The sequence below is a fragment of the Trachurus trachurus genome (assembly GCF_905171665.1).
Source record: "Trachurus trachurus genome assembly, chromosome: 11".
Lineage (NCBI taxonomy): Eukaryota > Metazoa > Chordata > Actinopteri > Carangiformes > Carangidae > Trachurus > Trachurus trachurus.
In genome coordinates this window covers 15,654,898-15,670,407 of record NC_139904.1, presented here as the reverse complement: position 1 = coordinate 15,670,407, position 15,510 = coordinate 15,654,898, and the positions used below count along the sequence as shown (strand labels likewise).

Below are 15,510 nucleotides of genomic sequence, written 5' to 3'. Positions count from 1 at the left end.
TGACTGTCTCCTCTAGAGGAAACAAACGCTTATTTTATGAATGATTTATATCCATGTTATCCGTGGCCATAATATGTGCCACCTATGGTACTGTATATTGAATAATAAAATTATTTTAAATTGAAAACTACCAATTTTAAAAAACAAAATATGACTGCTATATAATGCCTTTCCATTTTACTCTACACATACAACCCAGCAAATGAATATACACATAAAAAACATTATGGTTCATAGAACTTTATTGGTAAACCGGACAAGGCAGACACATCAATGAAAAAACTTGATGATGAGGTGATAAGACGGCACATTATCTTTTTTTAAATAATTTGTCAGTGACACAGGCATGGGGTTAAGGTCATGTGAGGCAGAAGAAGGAGTTTGAGGAGTTCAAGGAGCCATTTAAGCCCTGGCCTGCTGCTGGAATTCAGCAATTCGGCTTTCCATTACAGGCCTGAAGTGCCTGATCAGTCCCTGTGGACACAGAAAGGAGAACACGAAGAGAAATTAATCCAGATTTAATTAACAACATGTTTTTCCTGACAAAAAGGCAGTGGAGGTGTTAATCCCTGAATAAACATGGCATAAAGGACCTCAGCTACATTTCTTTGCGGTAATGGTTCGCAGTTCTGTGTTTACGCTGCATATTTACAACTCGTATAATCTAATGCAGTTCAATACAACAGCAAGTAATATATCTCTCCTTCATGAAACATAAAACTTCATGAAATTATATTTAGTTTTTGTCACTTGGCTGGAGACGTGCGGTTAAAATTCTATGGTAATCTTAAAAGGGATAGTTCAGCTTTTTTGAAATGGGGTTGCATGAGGTACAAATGTCCTTTAAGTATACTATCTGCAGTAGAAAGGTCTCTAATCAAAACTTTGAATGCAACTCTGGATAATTCAATGAGCAATAAGCATCACAAACCTTGCCTGTAATGCAAAAACATGATGAGAGTAAATGTGGTTACCTGCACTGGCCATGCTGCACCGTCTCCCAGGGCACAGATAGTGTGTCCCTCAATCTGCTTACTGATCTCCCAGATCATGTCGATCTCTGCTGCCTTTGCATCACCACGGACAAAACGCCACATCATGTTGTTCATCCAGTCCACTCCTACAGAAAGAAAGGAAAATTAGAAAAAAAAGGGACATTGAAAAACCCTGACACAGACCACACCAAGGTTAACACGTACCACATATAAAGTGACACCGAAGCAGCCCTTACCTTCTCTGCATGGTGTGCACTGGCCGCAGCTCTCATGTTTGTAGAACTCAATCAGGCGTGCAATGGCTCTAATAACGTCAGTCTGCAAAAAACAATGTGTCCACCGATGTAACAGATGTTTTCCAATTTCTACATGCATGATGAGTTACGCTGCAGAGGGGGACAAACTTACCGATTTGTCCATGACAATAAGAGCAGCTGTGCCCAGGCCAGTCTGAGCTTGAACGAGACCGTCAAAGTCCATCAGCACGTCTTCACACACACTTTTGGGGATGAGGGGTGTTGAGGAGCCACCAGGGATTACACAGAGCAGGTTGTCCCACCCACCACGCACTCCACCTACAGGACAGATGTTTGATTTGATTAAGTAAAAAACAGGCAACAACAGGAAACACATGCAGATAGAAAAACAATGTGCATACGTGACCCTTTGCCCTGGTTTCACATTTTCAATTTATTGCAAATAATGAAAAAATAATGATAAAACATGTTAAAGAAACACTCTATTCACAAATTTTAAGTTAGTTGGTTTCAGTTTAGTCAATTTGAGTCGAGTAGGACCACTGCAATATTGTTGTCCTGTACCTGCATGCCTCTCGATGAGGTCTTTCAGAGGGATCGACATCTCCTCCTCAACTGTGCAGGGGGTGTTAACATGGCCAGAGATGTTGAAGAGCTTTGTGCCAGAGTTTCTCTCTCTGCCAAAGCCCAGAAACCATGTGCCTCCACGGCGACAGATGCTGGGTGCCACGGCTACAGTCTCCACATTGGCAACAGTTGTCGGGCAACCAAACACACCTGCAAAATAGGAGGAAAAATAAAGCACACTGTAATTACTGATGGATTTAAGTAAATACTGCAAATGTGAAAATGCAATAGGATGAATAAGATATATTTTCCACTCCTGACTGTCGACTGGAACTCACCAACATCAGCAGGAAACGGGGGCTTCAGGCGGGGCTTCCCCTGCTTTCCCTCCAGGGACTCGATAAGAGCGGTCTCCTCTCCACAGATATATGCCCCGGCGCCACGCATCACAAACACATCAAAGTCATAACCCGTGCCACAGGCGTCCCTTCCAATCAGCCCAGCAGCATAGGCCTCATTGATAGCAACCTGAGGGACAGATATTGAAAATGAAATACTTATTAGACATCTTATATTCAAATAAGAATGAAATGTATTGAATTATGTTCCAATTTTTGTGATAAAGGCAACAACTTTGCCCTCACGCTTTCTATTTAAAAACTCAACGGAGTGTATTTAGAAATTTGGAATAGTGTAAAACACAAGGGTGATATTTTTAACTTCTTTGTCCAAAAACTGATTGGTAATCTATGACAAATATATCGAGTAAAATATGCAAAGTAATTTTTACTCCATTCTTACCTGCAGGTTTGATGACTCATTATAAAACTCTCCTCTGATATAGATGTAAGCAGCACGTGCCCCCATGGCCCGTCCAGCCACCAGACAGCCCTCCACCAGCTTGTGGGGGTCGTTCCTCATGATCTCCCGGTCCTTACAGGTGCCAGGCTCGCCCTCATCTGCATTCACCACCAGATACTTCGGCCTGAGGAAAGAGATAAGAAGTGAGTTGAATTGGATAATTTCCCCAAGAGTAGCCAGCCACTGTATTGGAGGTCCAAACTGAACAGAGGAAGTGTAGGCGCTTCTGTCAGTCTCCCCACTGACCTGCCATCACTGGGCTTGTTCATGAAGCTCCACTTCATGCCAGTAGGGAAACCAGCACCGCCTCTGCCACGCAGACCGGAGACCTTGATCTCATTGATGATCCAGTCGACTCCCTTGAGAAGGATCTCCTTGGTTTTGTACCAGTCACCACGCTTCAAAGCTCCCTTCAGCCTGAAGTATAAATATGAGTAGGTGAGGACACAGCTGTGTTTTATTGATAAAGTTGCAGTCAGACAAAGATCCTTGTCAGAACATGCATAACTGGATTTTTTCTTTTACTTCTACAGCTCTGCTTGTTATTATACGAAACAAAGCCTTAAATAAAGCAATATGCATATTATTTTTAAGATATTACAGAGCACACAAAAATAATATCCATGGTGTTACCTCCAGTCATGACGGCCGTAAAGATTTGTGAATATTCTGTCCTCATCTGCCAAAGGTCCAAACGTTGTTTTCTTGGGAGCACTCTGGAAAAAAAATAGCAAAGGAAAAATGTGAATGACATTAAAAGCAACCATGCAGTTAATTTGTGTCAGTTTCAAATAAATTACCTGAGCTGTGCTGTTAAATCGGGTAATGGCAGTCACCCCGCCTTGACTGATAGCAGCTGGGGCTCGTACCACCCCGCTCACTACAGCCCGAGACAGGGACAGCATCCTTCCTGCAGGGAGGACAGACAGTACAGTCAAAAGATGGAATGGGGCCATGCAATTCAGATTAGCTAACACACAGTGACTTTTCCCTTTTCATGTTTACAGCCCAGGCAGGAACTACTGCAGGTGCAAACATGCTCATGCACATGATTGATCATGTAACACTGATTAACTGTGGGATATCACAGCATAACAATGTTATATGATAGCACATCAGCTTCTATAATAAATGATTAGCCTAGTTGTCACTCAGGAACAGTGGTTGTGTGGCTGTCAAATGTGACATAATAAATAAAGTATTTAACAGCAGAAGGAATAAGCTTTACAACGGGGATCGTGGCATAATGTTTCCTTTAAAAAAAATCGTAAATCTTTTGATCAGTGATCCCAAAGAGCTTTTCTCACATTAACAATCTTCAGGAAAGCAAAATCAGAAACTGGAAAACCAACAACCCAAAACTCAAGTTCTGCTTTTGCAATGTCACTTTCTTTTGCATCATGACAACTCAATAGAAGGCAACGAGCACCAAATTAACCCTCTCACATTTGGTGGTGATCATCAGACAAAATAGATACTGTATCTCTATTAGGAGTTAAATTAGTAAAAAAGCTTTGACAGGAGCCTTGTGTAACTTCAGCTGTGATGTTGTTATGAGAGAGGTTTGGGGTTGGCTAACAAAGTCGAGTGCGTGCGATGTTTAATAAACCCCAATACTCATGCAGCTCTAACATTTCAGATCAGAAAAACACTTACAAATCAACTTAACGGCTACAGATATATTTGAGCTTCTGTATGTGGTTTAGGCGCAGTGAGAAGAGTACACACTGACCTCCATGCTCAGTTAGCCACTGCTAGCCTAGCCTAGCCTAGCCGAGTTAGCTACCGGTTAACCTTGTAATGTCAACATAAAAGCGGCGGATTCACAGCGGAACATGCACATCTCACACAGAGATCAACGGGCTTATATCAGCTCTTGCAATAAAAACAATGACAAGACGCAAGGTTTGATAAAAAGTCAGCAAACGGACCCGTTCCCGGTTTACCTTTTCTACGTCCAGAGTTTATGAAATATCGACCGGAAGTAGACGCGCACGCGGCCCGGACGCAGTCACCAACAACACAACGAGGAGGAGGAGGAGAGGAGGGTTATTTAAAAATACTAGTGGTTGCACAACATGACTGTGAACCGCCCCCTCTGCTTTAAAGAAAATATTTATTTCATAACTAAAATGTGTGTGTGTGTGTGTGTGTGTGTGTGTGTGTGTGTGTGTGTGTGTGTGTGTGTGTGTGTGTGTGTGTGTGCGTGCGTGCGTGCGTGTGCGCGCGTGTGTGTGTGTGTGATCAATTTATTCCAATATTTGCCTTAGTGTGATTCTAATGATTAATGCATTAAATAATAATTGAATGCAGATTTATACCTGGACAAACCCTGGACTTTTAATGTAGTGTAATCTTCTTGTTATTATTGTCTTATCATTGTAATTGTATTGTCACAGTTATGTTTAATCATGTGAAACGGCATTGCTGTAGCAATGCAATGTTGTTTTCTGTTTGTCTTAGCAGATATGTTTTCTGTTTCCTGCTGAGGGACCTAAGAAATTAGCTTGAGCTAATTCTGGTAGGCTGAGAGTGTGCACTGTCCCTGTTCAAATAAACAAATGCATAAATAAGTAGTGTTCAAGTTTAGAAACATTTACATTAGCATGACAAATTAATGTGTTAATTACTTCTTACACTGTGTTTCTGTAAACCTTAGGTTTTAAGTGATATTATGTGTTGATAGAGTAATCGATGAATAGAATCTGTTCTTACTGTTGATAGTGATTTGTGATTTTTGCCCTTATTTCACTTGATCAAATGAAAATTAATTTATAACCTTAATATGATGATATTATTTCTGGATGCTTTGTTGACATTTGATCTCTTTGTGTTAAAATAATCTGACAATAAAAACTATAGACTGTCCATTTCCTATGTTGGGGAGCAACATAGGAACTGTATGTTGGATCTTAGAATAAAATCTTATTTGCAGTAAAGACTTTTTTTGTCATAGACCAAGCACAGGTGCAATTAATCTCTTTAATTACAGTTTAATGTGCAGACTGGCTCATTCTGTCAGTCAGGACACTTCAACAGAACTAAATCATTAATGTTACCCAGGTCAAAATATCTGCCATGAAAAAGGTCAGCAATATTTATCTTTCTGTTGGTCTATATATAAATTAGACTGTAGTTTGTAAATCAGCATCTGATTTAGTCTATGCACAAATGAAAACAGATAGATAAGTAAAGTGAGGCTAACTTTAAAGCAGAGATGCAAAGGTTTTCACATGACCTTTGCAATATTATGCAATAAACGCCTTCTCGTGGCGTCGTCTAAATGTAGTAAATTTATACAGTGATGTATACGTGTCTCTGTATTAGAGCTATTACATCACAGCAGCTTATCCACAGTGGACATTGGTATTAACCCTCACTTGATGCAACCTGCAGGCCTGAGGGATCATTTGAATCAGAGCTACATAACGCCCGGTGATATTGTCCAGCTGGTGCTGCTGTGCTGTGTGCCTCCATCACGCTGTATGTATGACTGATGTGAGGGATAATGAAACTTCAGGCTCAGAAAACACACAGGCAACTGAAAAAAATTATTCTTAAAGCAGTATTTACATTCAGAGAAGCCAGAGTTGGTTGCACATGACACCAAAAGATGAAAACTGAAGATTATTTTATTTTCAATGTTCATACAGTTTGTAAATAATATAAAGGATCTAAAATAATATGTCAAAATATCTGACCCAAAATGATCTGTAGATTCATTTGATATCTGTAATAATATTAATTAACCTAAGGTAAAGTATTTTTAAAAAAAGTACAGAAAAAAATATGTTAATAAATAAAACCGAGGGTCTTCATCCAGTTGTCCACCACTGAGCATTAAAGTCAGCAACAATCTATAAAATTCACATTTCTTTGTTTCTGTCTTTGTTCTTCTTTTTGGTCAAGTTCAGTCAAAGTGTGACAAATCCATTTTTTCCACCAGTCTCTCTCTCTCTCTGTTGGTGCTCAAGATGTCACTCTGTTGGAGGAGGTATGTAACTGGGTCTGCGAGCGACCCGTCCCAGGCGGTCCACAGCTACGCTCTCAAACGCCCGCCTCATCAGAGGATGCTCCTCCAGCACCTCGTTGAAACTGTCCACGCTCAGGGAGTAAAGACGACAGTAGGTGTCTGCCCTCACTGTGGCTGTGCGTCGGCCCTGGGTCAGCAGGCAGATCTCTGAAAACAGACCGAGGAAGTCAGTTTCACCATTTAATCCATGCACAGTAAGCCATAACTCTTTAGTTGCTTAATTGTTTATCTTTAAAGCAAAAATTAACTACTTTGATAATTACAATATTTACATTTGCTATTAATTGAAATGCTAGTCTATCAAGAATGTACAGACATTTTTGGCTGTCATGTCACTTTGTTTTCAATATAATAGCCTATTTTCTAACATTTCTAGATGGAACAAGCATTTAATTAACTGGTTAACTGAAAAAAAGTTACAACCAGATTAAGGAAATAATCAGAATTTAAAGCCTTACATATAAAGCATTATGCATAATACAAGAAATAAAAGTTGAGTAATACATTTGGGACACTAGCAGCTGCAGTGAAGTGAAAAGGGGGTCAGAGGCAGCTTTTAACAGGCGGAAGCAGCACCACAGAGCCTCTTATAGATTTGATGGGGAGCTGTCTGAAGGTTGAAGTGAGTGATATATGATTTACCCCCAAAATAGGCCCCATCGCTGAGTTGAATCTCCCTACTGCCGCGTGGGATCACAGTGACGGTGCCGTGCTGGATGAAGTACATTTTCCGACCCAGAGTTCCTTCTCGTATGATCAGGTCTGCGGGTTGGAAGACTTCGAAACGCAACTTGGTCAGGATCACTGTCACAAAATGAGGGTCAGTGTTGGCAAACAGTGGCATGTTGGCTACGAGCCCACGGCAGTTATAGCTGACTATCTCCTGCATGGTGGGGAGAAGGAGAGGAGAGAAAACATTTAGTAAACGTTAAAGAGACATTACAACAACTAGGATTGTTTGGAGGTTTGGTCAAAACTAAGACTGCAACAAACAGTCACTTTTGTTATCATATTTGCTGGGGTTTTTTTTATGTATCATTTAGTCTGTAAGAAAAATAGTGAAAAATGGTCATCACAACTGCCAAAATCAAAGGTGACAGTATGAAATGTTTAGTTTTGGCAGAGAGTAAGATTCAGCTTATGATTGAATATGACAAGGAAAGGCAGTGGATTCTCACATCAACTGAAACTTGCTGAAAATGTGGAACAATTTGGGGTCGTTCTGGTGGGTGAGAGGTTAGAGAAAACATCCCACATGGGCTGGTGAGGATCATTTATTGTGTGTCTGTTCCCCCCATTGTCTTTCATTGTCATTGTCCTGTCATACCTCCACTGTCCTATCTAATAGAGGCAAAAATGCAGAAAAAAAAACTTATTTAGTAGGGAATTTCTGCCTGAAAAACTGCAGAAAATTAAATGGAAATATTTGTAATTTTCTACCACTCACCTAAAAAAAAGGGTTAAAATAAATCAGGCCTATAAGTATTTTAACCTTACTGACCAGACCTACATTTAAGCAGGCACGTGTAAATAAGATAGAAACAGAGACAAAGGAAGGAACACAAAGAGAACTCGAAGTGTTAATTAACACACCTCCTTGAGTGGATCACTCAGCTCTCCGAGGATGCTGTCCTCGTCAAACATCTTGCCCTGGAATCGCTGCTCGTAATAATCATGGATCCTCTGTCTTACATCTGCTGGCAGTTTATGGAATGACATGTACTGCTCCACTTGTTTATACTACAAAAAAAAAAAACACATGTACAAAACACATGGGGATTTGACTTACATGAGGATACAACGGAAATTAAACGGGACAAATGTCAAATGTCACAATTAGTCATATTTTGTACCATGTGTACCATCTGAATTACTCCTTAGTACGCACAATAATTACACATTCATTCTATTTGTTTCGCAGGCTTTTTCCCAGTTTTAAGTGGATTACAAACTCATTTGTAATGGGCATTAGCAAACAGTGATCCAAACCAAAGGTGCCGCCACTGGTCTATCATCCGCTCTGCTTTATCTTGTGAAAATCCCCCAGAAAGGGTCACAGCAGGGCCACAAAATCCATTAGATAATACACATATTCTCTAGGCATTTGGCACAATTTCCACGAATAAAATGCAGACAACGAAGCAAGCCTGTGATATAAAACATGGTTGTAATATATTATACCTCAAAGCCAGAATCACATTAGCATCCACGTGAGGAAGTTGAGACGTATCATCCACATAAAGAACTGATGCTGTGGGTCAAGAGGTTTGAGCTTGTTAAACTTCTTTACCTTCTCCTGATACTGCCGATGTGACGCGTCCAAGGACTGCACCAGCGTAGTGGCGTGGCCGAGGAACATGGCGTAGCAGGTGGCCCCCACAACCATACTGACCATGGTGAGCCAGACGTCACTGAAGCCCTCTGGAGGGTTGGCACCGTATCCTATACACAACATGTGACTCATGGCCATAAACAGGGCGTAAGAGTACTGTATGTGCCATGTAGCATTCTGAAAAGGACACGGACAAGACAACACTGAAAATATACATGGCTTCAGAGAATAATTTCCTTTAAGTTTCTTGGAATTATGATAGATTTGTTATCATTAGAAAGGGAAATAAACAAAGTCTTAAGTCGGTGCAGTTGCAGTTGCAGTCTGACATTTTTGGAGCTAAATTCACTTTTCTTCCTGAGAGTTAGATGATAAGATTAAAGGGATATTTGCCTATTGCCATAATCCCTATAGTTTTAGGAGTAGGTTCATTACCTTTAATTGTCGGTGCATCAGTTTTTAGATCGGCAGGGCAGATGTGAGCTCTGCACAGCGTGTGGTATTTTCGCCTTTCCTTCATCAAACTAAATACATGATCCAACAACTCCAAAACGCTCTCTTATTTTATAGCGGGGCGAATGTGCAGGTCACAACTTGTCCACGAGAGAGTGTTTTGGAGTTGTTGAATTGTGTATTTGATGAGTTGGATGAGGGAAACGTGGAAAGGTCAGATCTAAAAACATCTTGCACTGACAATTAAAGGTAATGAACCTACTGCTATGACTATAGGGATTATGGCAATAGGTGAGGAAACCAGCAGAGAAGTGACTGGACTTGCAGATTTGCTAAATAAATCGATAAAAGTCGTATTTTGATCAACATTACATCTGAAATTAATAATTTCACTCATAAGCTGTCTAATAAGCGGGATAATGTAGAGTTAGTCTGTGGTTATGGAGAAATAAAGACCAAGACATCCTTCATCAAAGCCCATACAGTCTAATGATCATAGCTGTGCCTAGGTCCCCAGTTGGTACCCAAGATGGCGCTCACAACAAGAACGTCACGTGACTGATAAGCACCTGTAGCTTCAGATTCAACAGGCAGTTCACAATTGTATCTTCACAAACAATTCCTTTAATTATAACATTTCTATATACTTGACTATATTTTCAGTGACCTGGACTCACCACCATATTATTTTTGGATACCCAGCAGTCTGCAGGAAAGTCCTGCAGCATCGGCACCATAAAGGTCAAGCAGCCATCCCAGTGACACAACAGCAGCATCATGCCAATCAAGTTGACTATACGCACCACTGCACTGGCCAGGTCATAGGTCATATGGAAAATCTGTCAGAGAGAAAGATTGGATTTCTCACATGTACATTTATACAGTATATGACATAATATTTCCAGATAAATGCTCTCCCTCCCTTTTCTTTACCTCTTCCCACTGGTGAATGTAGCGGATGAGACGGGACAGTCGGAGAAGACGCAGCAGACTGAGGATCTTTGTGAAGCGCACAATGCGGAGAGCACGTGCGGTGCGGTACACGTCAGACGACTCGTGCCGGGCCTCAAGGTCAACGATCAGGAAAAAGTAATCAACGGGAATGGAGGAGATGAAGTCCACTGCGAACCAGGTGCGGAGGTACTGCGTGCGGATCTCCTTGGGGTCCAAGATGACGTGGCTGTCTTCCCCCAGGATGCCGGTGCGGAAGTTGAAAACCAGGTCCATGAGGAAGAGAGTGTCGGACAGGACGTTGAAGGTGATCCAGGGCATGGTGTTCTGGTCCTCGAAGAAGGTGATGCCCCAGGGTAGAATCACCAGGTTACTCATCATCAACGTGAGCATCACAATGTCCCAGTAAAACCTGAACAGAAAAAAAAGTTGAAGTTAATAAAGTTCCTGCTGTGTTGCGTTCTCAATTTTGATAAAGAGTGTGGATTTAAACCTGACAATAGCCATCTCAGGGCTCCAGACTGCTTCTAAATAGGGACATTTTGCTCCTAAAATTTGAGACAGTCCAAGTAAATGTTTCATCTACTTGCGCATGTGCAACCAGTAAATTTACCTGGTTTTTTTTTTAACACTGGTGAAATACTCAAAGAATCTCTGTCATTACAGGTGTCAGGCCAATGTGTGTGAGGATCATGAATGAAACGGAAATGCGAATATTTGCTTTGCAAGACGATTTATGCCCCATATTTTTTTTACTTGTGTTCCTAAGATTTTAAGTTAGGGGCCACTGTGCTCCTCGTAAAAAAAAAAAGTTACATGCATTCAGTCCTTATCATTATACAGATTTCATGATAATTCCATAGGGTGTAAAAGTTGGAGTGTTTGAAACAAGGAACAAGGTCAAGTAAACTCATCCGTTCAGGCGGACAGTGTGGTGGTGGTGACCCTTGCTCTCTCATAACAGCTTGTGTCACAGGAAGAACCCCTCTCATTAAAAATGCATGGTGTTTACCTTAGCAGGCTCAGTGTGCTATCATAAAGACAATGTAGAAAAGAAGAGGTCACTAGCAGTGGAGAAGTCTGGCCTGTGATGTGTGATGTGCGTGTTGATACTTGTTCTGACATCAGAGTGTCGCAGCCCAGACGTCTGCACCATACATCACTGAACTCGTCGCCGTCTGCTTCACGTCATACAAGTCCCATTTTTTCTGAAGTCTCCAGTGTCTTGTTATACACTACGAGGGCACGGTGTGGGTTTCCTTACAGCTATGTTTCCATTAAGTGTCAATCACCTTGAGTCTCCCTCTTGCTCCCTGTCTCTCTTCTCATTACAGAGGCACAGTAACAGAAGATGAACCAGACTATTTTTGATTACCGTCACAGCTCGGCGATCGCACCCTGAACCCTGTGAGAAAACAAGCTCCTTCTTTAGGCGGTCAGAGTAAAGACACGGGAACCGATAGATTAGTTCCTCCTTCTCATTCACGTTTATCCCTCCACCAATCTCTTGCATCCCTGCCCTGTGTCTCCACGCTGGTTTACATGACTACTTATCATCTCCTCTCATGTTGCAACCGATTAGTGGTTGCACGCTGCTAATAACCGCATCAAAGGCTCTGCATGGCAGTACAGCTGTTTCTTAGAAGTAAATTCACACACTGTATGTATGTGTATGAGTGAGTAATCTGCTATATCTGCAGCTTTTAGTCAAGATATTAGAAACACTAGGAGTGGAACAGGAATAGAAATATAGTTGTTCAATAGCATTTTTCATTGAGTCTAAATCCAGGACTCAATCTGATTACTTTATTAAAGCAGCAAAAGTTATAAATAACTAAGAACCAACATTAGGTTGTCAGTGAAAAGCCACCACAATGGTCCAGACTAAAATATCTCAACTACTCCTGGAGGATCGTCATGAAAATTTCTCAAGACATTCATCGTACTGTTGTGATATTTGAACGAGTGAAAGCGTGGTAAGTTACTTCAAGTTATTATCTTAACAACCTGAATACTTCATACATTGATACCGACTAAAAATAAACATTTGACAGGAGCGGCGCTGTGGTGGCCCAGCAGATAAAACACGGACCAGACGCTCTCATCGTATATCATACATATAATTCCCCCTCTCTAAACCTACTTACTTCCTATCAATTCACTGTATAAAGATTTATTAGAGATCAACAAATGTAGTTATTTAACTAACTTTCACTGGATTCCATCCACAAAACTAGTTATCTGACCTTAACCTCAACACAAGAAAGCTGAGCACCTCAAACGTGCTGGTCTGACTCACTCATTTCAAAGGGGAAATGGAGCATAAGGTTTAAGGATAGCAGGCCTTCAGTTAATCCCCCCTCAGCTGTCTGTTTATTATTACATAATAGAGCAAGATTGGAATTATAGAGATTCTTATGGGCAATAATCCCTCAGCGTGGGGTTTATCCTCCCTGTCTGGCATCGGCTGAATGTTTAAAAATTGTTTAAATTTGCTGGCGGCTTTCATTAGTGACCACATGCACATGGACGGATAGCTCGGTCATCACTACTAAGATGTTGATCCACCCCAGAACACACAATTAAATCCTCGAAAAGTGAAAAAAAAACGATAGCAAGAATTGTTTTCTTTTTTTTAGATTGAATCATTTCATTATTGGAATCAATGAATGTAGTTCTCCCCCTCCTTGCTGAACAAGAAGAAAGGGAGTCACAAGGGAGTGGTATGATTAATCCAGATGATCTTGTCCTATATACTGTATCACTAATCAAATCCCTTCATCGCCTTATCATGTGCGAGGAACCATGACATCAGCTGTTGTACACTGCAGTCTGTCCTTGGAAAAATCGGATCGGAGAACTCAGCCACAGACTCTTCAGCCTCAGCCGGGCGAAGACTGAATGAACATTGCTGCCAATGGGCAATTTATGGAAGATCAATGACAAACTGAGTGAGTTTGTGTTGGGAAAAGGTTACATGTAGTTGGACACGTTCTGTATTTATGTCCATCTCCTGCAGAAATAATGTGAAAAATCAATCCCACAAACACTTAGATTAAGAGTAAACCCAAACTCATCATTACCTGAAGTCACTGTAGGGATGGATGATCCACACTCCAAAGCTCTTGACCCTGGCCTGTTCGGCAGCAACACCCTTATGACTGCCAAACATGCGCAGGGAGAACTTGTTGACCCCCGGCTGCAGCATGGAGCCAAACTGCCTCTGGAAGTAGGTGGAGTGGTCCTGCGGGGGCTCGTCTTCGTCTTCGTCTTCACAAGCTTCACTCCCCCCTTGGATGTCCAGCAGGCCATCGGGGTCAGCGGTGTAGTCATCATTGTGAGTCTGGACCAGGGAGAAGAGCGTCGTGGTCACTTCGCTCTTCTTCTCTGCCTTCGGGGACGGGGTGGTAGGGGGGCTTGCCTTCTGGGAAGAAGTTTTCCATCTTGAGAAGCGAAGGCCGCTCCAGCTGCGATACCTGGGGGTCTCTGGTTTGAGACCTGGGCTTTCAGTGAGACCCTTCTGGATGTCCATACTCCTGGACGTGCTGGTCATTGTTATTGGTTAACTTTCAACTTTAAAGCAAAGCAAAAAAAAAAGTGCTCTCTGGTCTTTTGTTGGGGCCTTCACATAAAGATACAATTCACTTAAAGTTTACTGCATATGCCATTTTCCAGTTTATGTCTGCCCTTAATGCTGACTGCCTTTACAGAATAAAATACCAAGTAAAGACAATAGACAACTCTCCAAAAGAACAGATAAACTTTGCACTTCCAATAAAGTTTCAAAACAAAGCCTGACTAAATGTCTTCAGGTGGAACCACTGAAGATTAAAATACCATGAAGCACAAGGATTCTATCTTTGTCTACAAAAAGTATCTTCTCCAACTCCACGTCTCACAATGTAAAGCCATGAAAAAGTTACAACGTCCATTAAAAAAGTACTTCCCTGAGGATGCAGCCTCGTGCAGTCCGCTCCACTCCGCCGAAATAAAACAAAACAAGTCCAGCTTCAGATGCACTGTGTGTCCGCGCCCGGCTAGACAATGAGAGGACGGACGTAAATTGACAGCGAGGGCTCAGTAGCCTTCAATAATCGGCTTGTTGGCATAACTGCGTCCACTAACCACTCACCTCTCCTCCTCCTCCTCCTCCTCCTCCTCCTCCTCCCTGCGGTAGGAGCGGAGCGCCCTCCCGCCCCCCGGAGCTCCGCTGCAGCTGCAGGTCAGGTTGCTCGGTCGGGTCCGGCAGCCTCCGGGTCAGAGGCGAAGAAAATCTGATGAATTACTTTAATATTGTTCGACCCCGTTTCAGAGGAAATATCGGCCTACACCCACGCCTTCATATTAAACGTAACGTTAACGTCAAGAAAATAAAATCTCATTAATCTCATGAACTGTAGCTATGCCACAGTTCACCTGTTATTTCATCTCCTTGACCTGTGTTATCAATTTAATTTACGAGTTAGTTTTAGTTTTTTTTTTCTACTGCAGATTATTTAGGATGTAGTCTATGTTAAACTAAAATAAAATAGATTGATATTGTATTAGTCTATCATTTGGGAAATTTCAATGAAAGAGCAGCACATAACTTCAATATTAAAATTTAAAAAAAAAAATTATTTAGAAATAGATTAGAATATTGCACCAGGTAGCTACAATAAATATTGCACAGGAATAGATAGTGGGGATGGTGTAAAAAGTGATATGGATAAGTACTGTAGATATGCTAGTGTAATAATTTTGTGTTTTTGTGTATGAAAAATTATTGAATGCATCTCAATGTCACATTTAGTACAATTAAGGTAAAAGGCATAAACAATCCCTTCAGGTTTTGCTTCCCCATGAATATATTACTTGTTGAAAAAACGTTTATGCTGTGGACTTAGGGCTGCAGTAAAGGTACAGTAAAACTGATCCATTAATCATTTTGTTGACAAAATATTATAAATGGTGAAAACTGTGCAACAACACAGGGTTGGGTTGACATTTTAAAACTTCCAACCAATAATCCAAAAGTCAAAAAAGTGTGATGTTAGTTTAATTTACAATGACAGAGTAGCA

General features: G+C 41.2%; 2 protein-coding genes across 2 annotated transcripts; both read right to left on the bottom strand.

Moving 5' to 3' along the window:
* Positions 1-224: 224 nt before the first annotated feature.
* Positions 225-4,707, bottom strand: ndufv1 (NADH:ubiquinone oxidoreductase core subunit V1). Its single transcript, XM_083981628.1, has 11 exons — positions 4,627-4,707; positions 3,481-3,590; positions 3,314-3,396; positions 2,927-3,097; positions 2,621-2,804; positions 2,158-2,347; positions 1,817-2,029; positions 1,404-1,570; positions 1,232-1,313; positions 975-1,120; positions 225-474 (listed from the first exon to the last, which is right to left on the bottom strand). Exons 2-11 carry the CDS (start codon positions 3,583-3,585, stop codon positions 403-405), a joined length of 1,413 nt encoding a protein of 470 aa, XP_083837754.1. The 5' UTR covers positions 3,586-3,590; positions 4,627-4,707; the 3' UTR covers positions 225-402.
* A 1,950-nt stretch (positions 4,708-6,657) lies between these two features.
* Positions 6,658-13,693, bottom strand: hcn3 (hyperpolarization activated cyclic nucleotide-gated potassium channel 3; the record flags this gene model as incomplete). The annotated part of the gene is made up of 7 exons (XM_083981515.1): positions 13,533-13,693; positions 10,432-10,861; positions 10,176-10,337; positions 9,004-9,222; positions 8,307-8,453; positions 7,356-7,596; positions 6,658-6,860 (listed from the first exon to the last, which is right to left on the bottom strand). The coding sequence occupies exons 1-7, from the start codon at positions 13,655-13,657 to the stop codon at positions 6,658-6,660; spliced, it is 1,527 nt and encodes a 508-aa protein (XP_083837641.1). The 5' UTR covers positions 13,658-13,693.
* Between the last annotated feature and the right edge of the window lie 1,817 nt (positions 13,694-15,510).

Coding starts and splice junctions, on each gene's coding strand:
- ndufv1 (XM_083981628.1), bottom strand. CDS start 3,585: ATGCTGTCCCTGTCTCGGGCTGTAGTGAGCGGGGTGGTACGAGCCCCA. Junction 3,098..3,313: donor TACGGCCGTCATGACTGGAG/GTAACACCATGG, acceptor TTTATACTTCAG/GCTGAAGGGAGCTTTGAAGC. Junction 2,805..2,926: donor AACAAGCCCAGTGATGGCAG/GTCAGTGGGGAG, acceptor CTCTTTCCTCAG/GCCGAAGTATCTGGTGGTGA.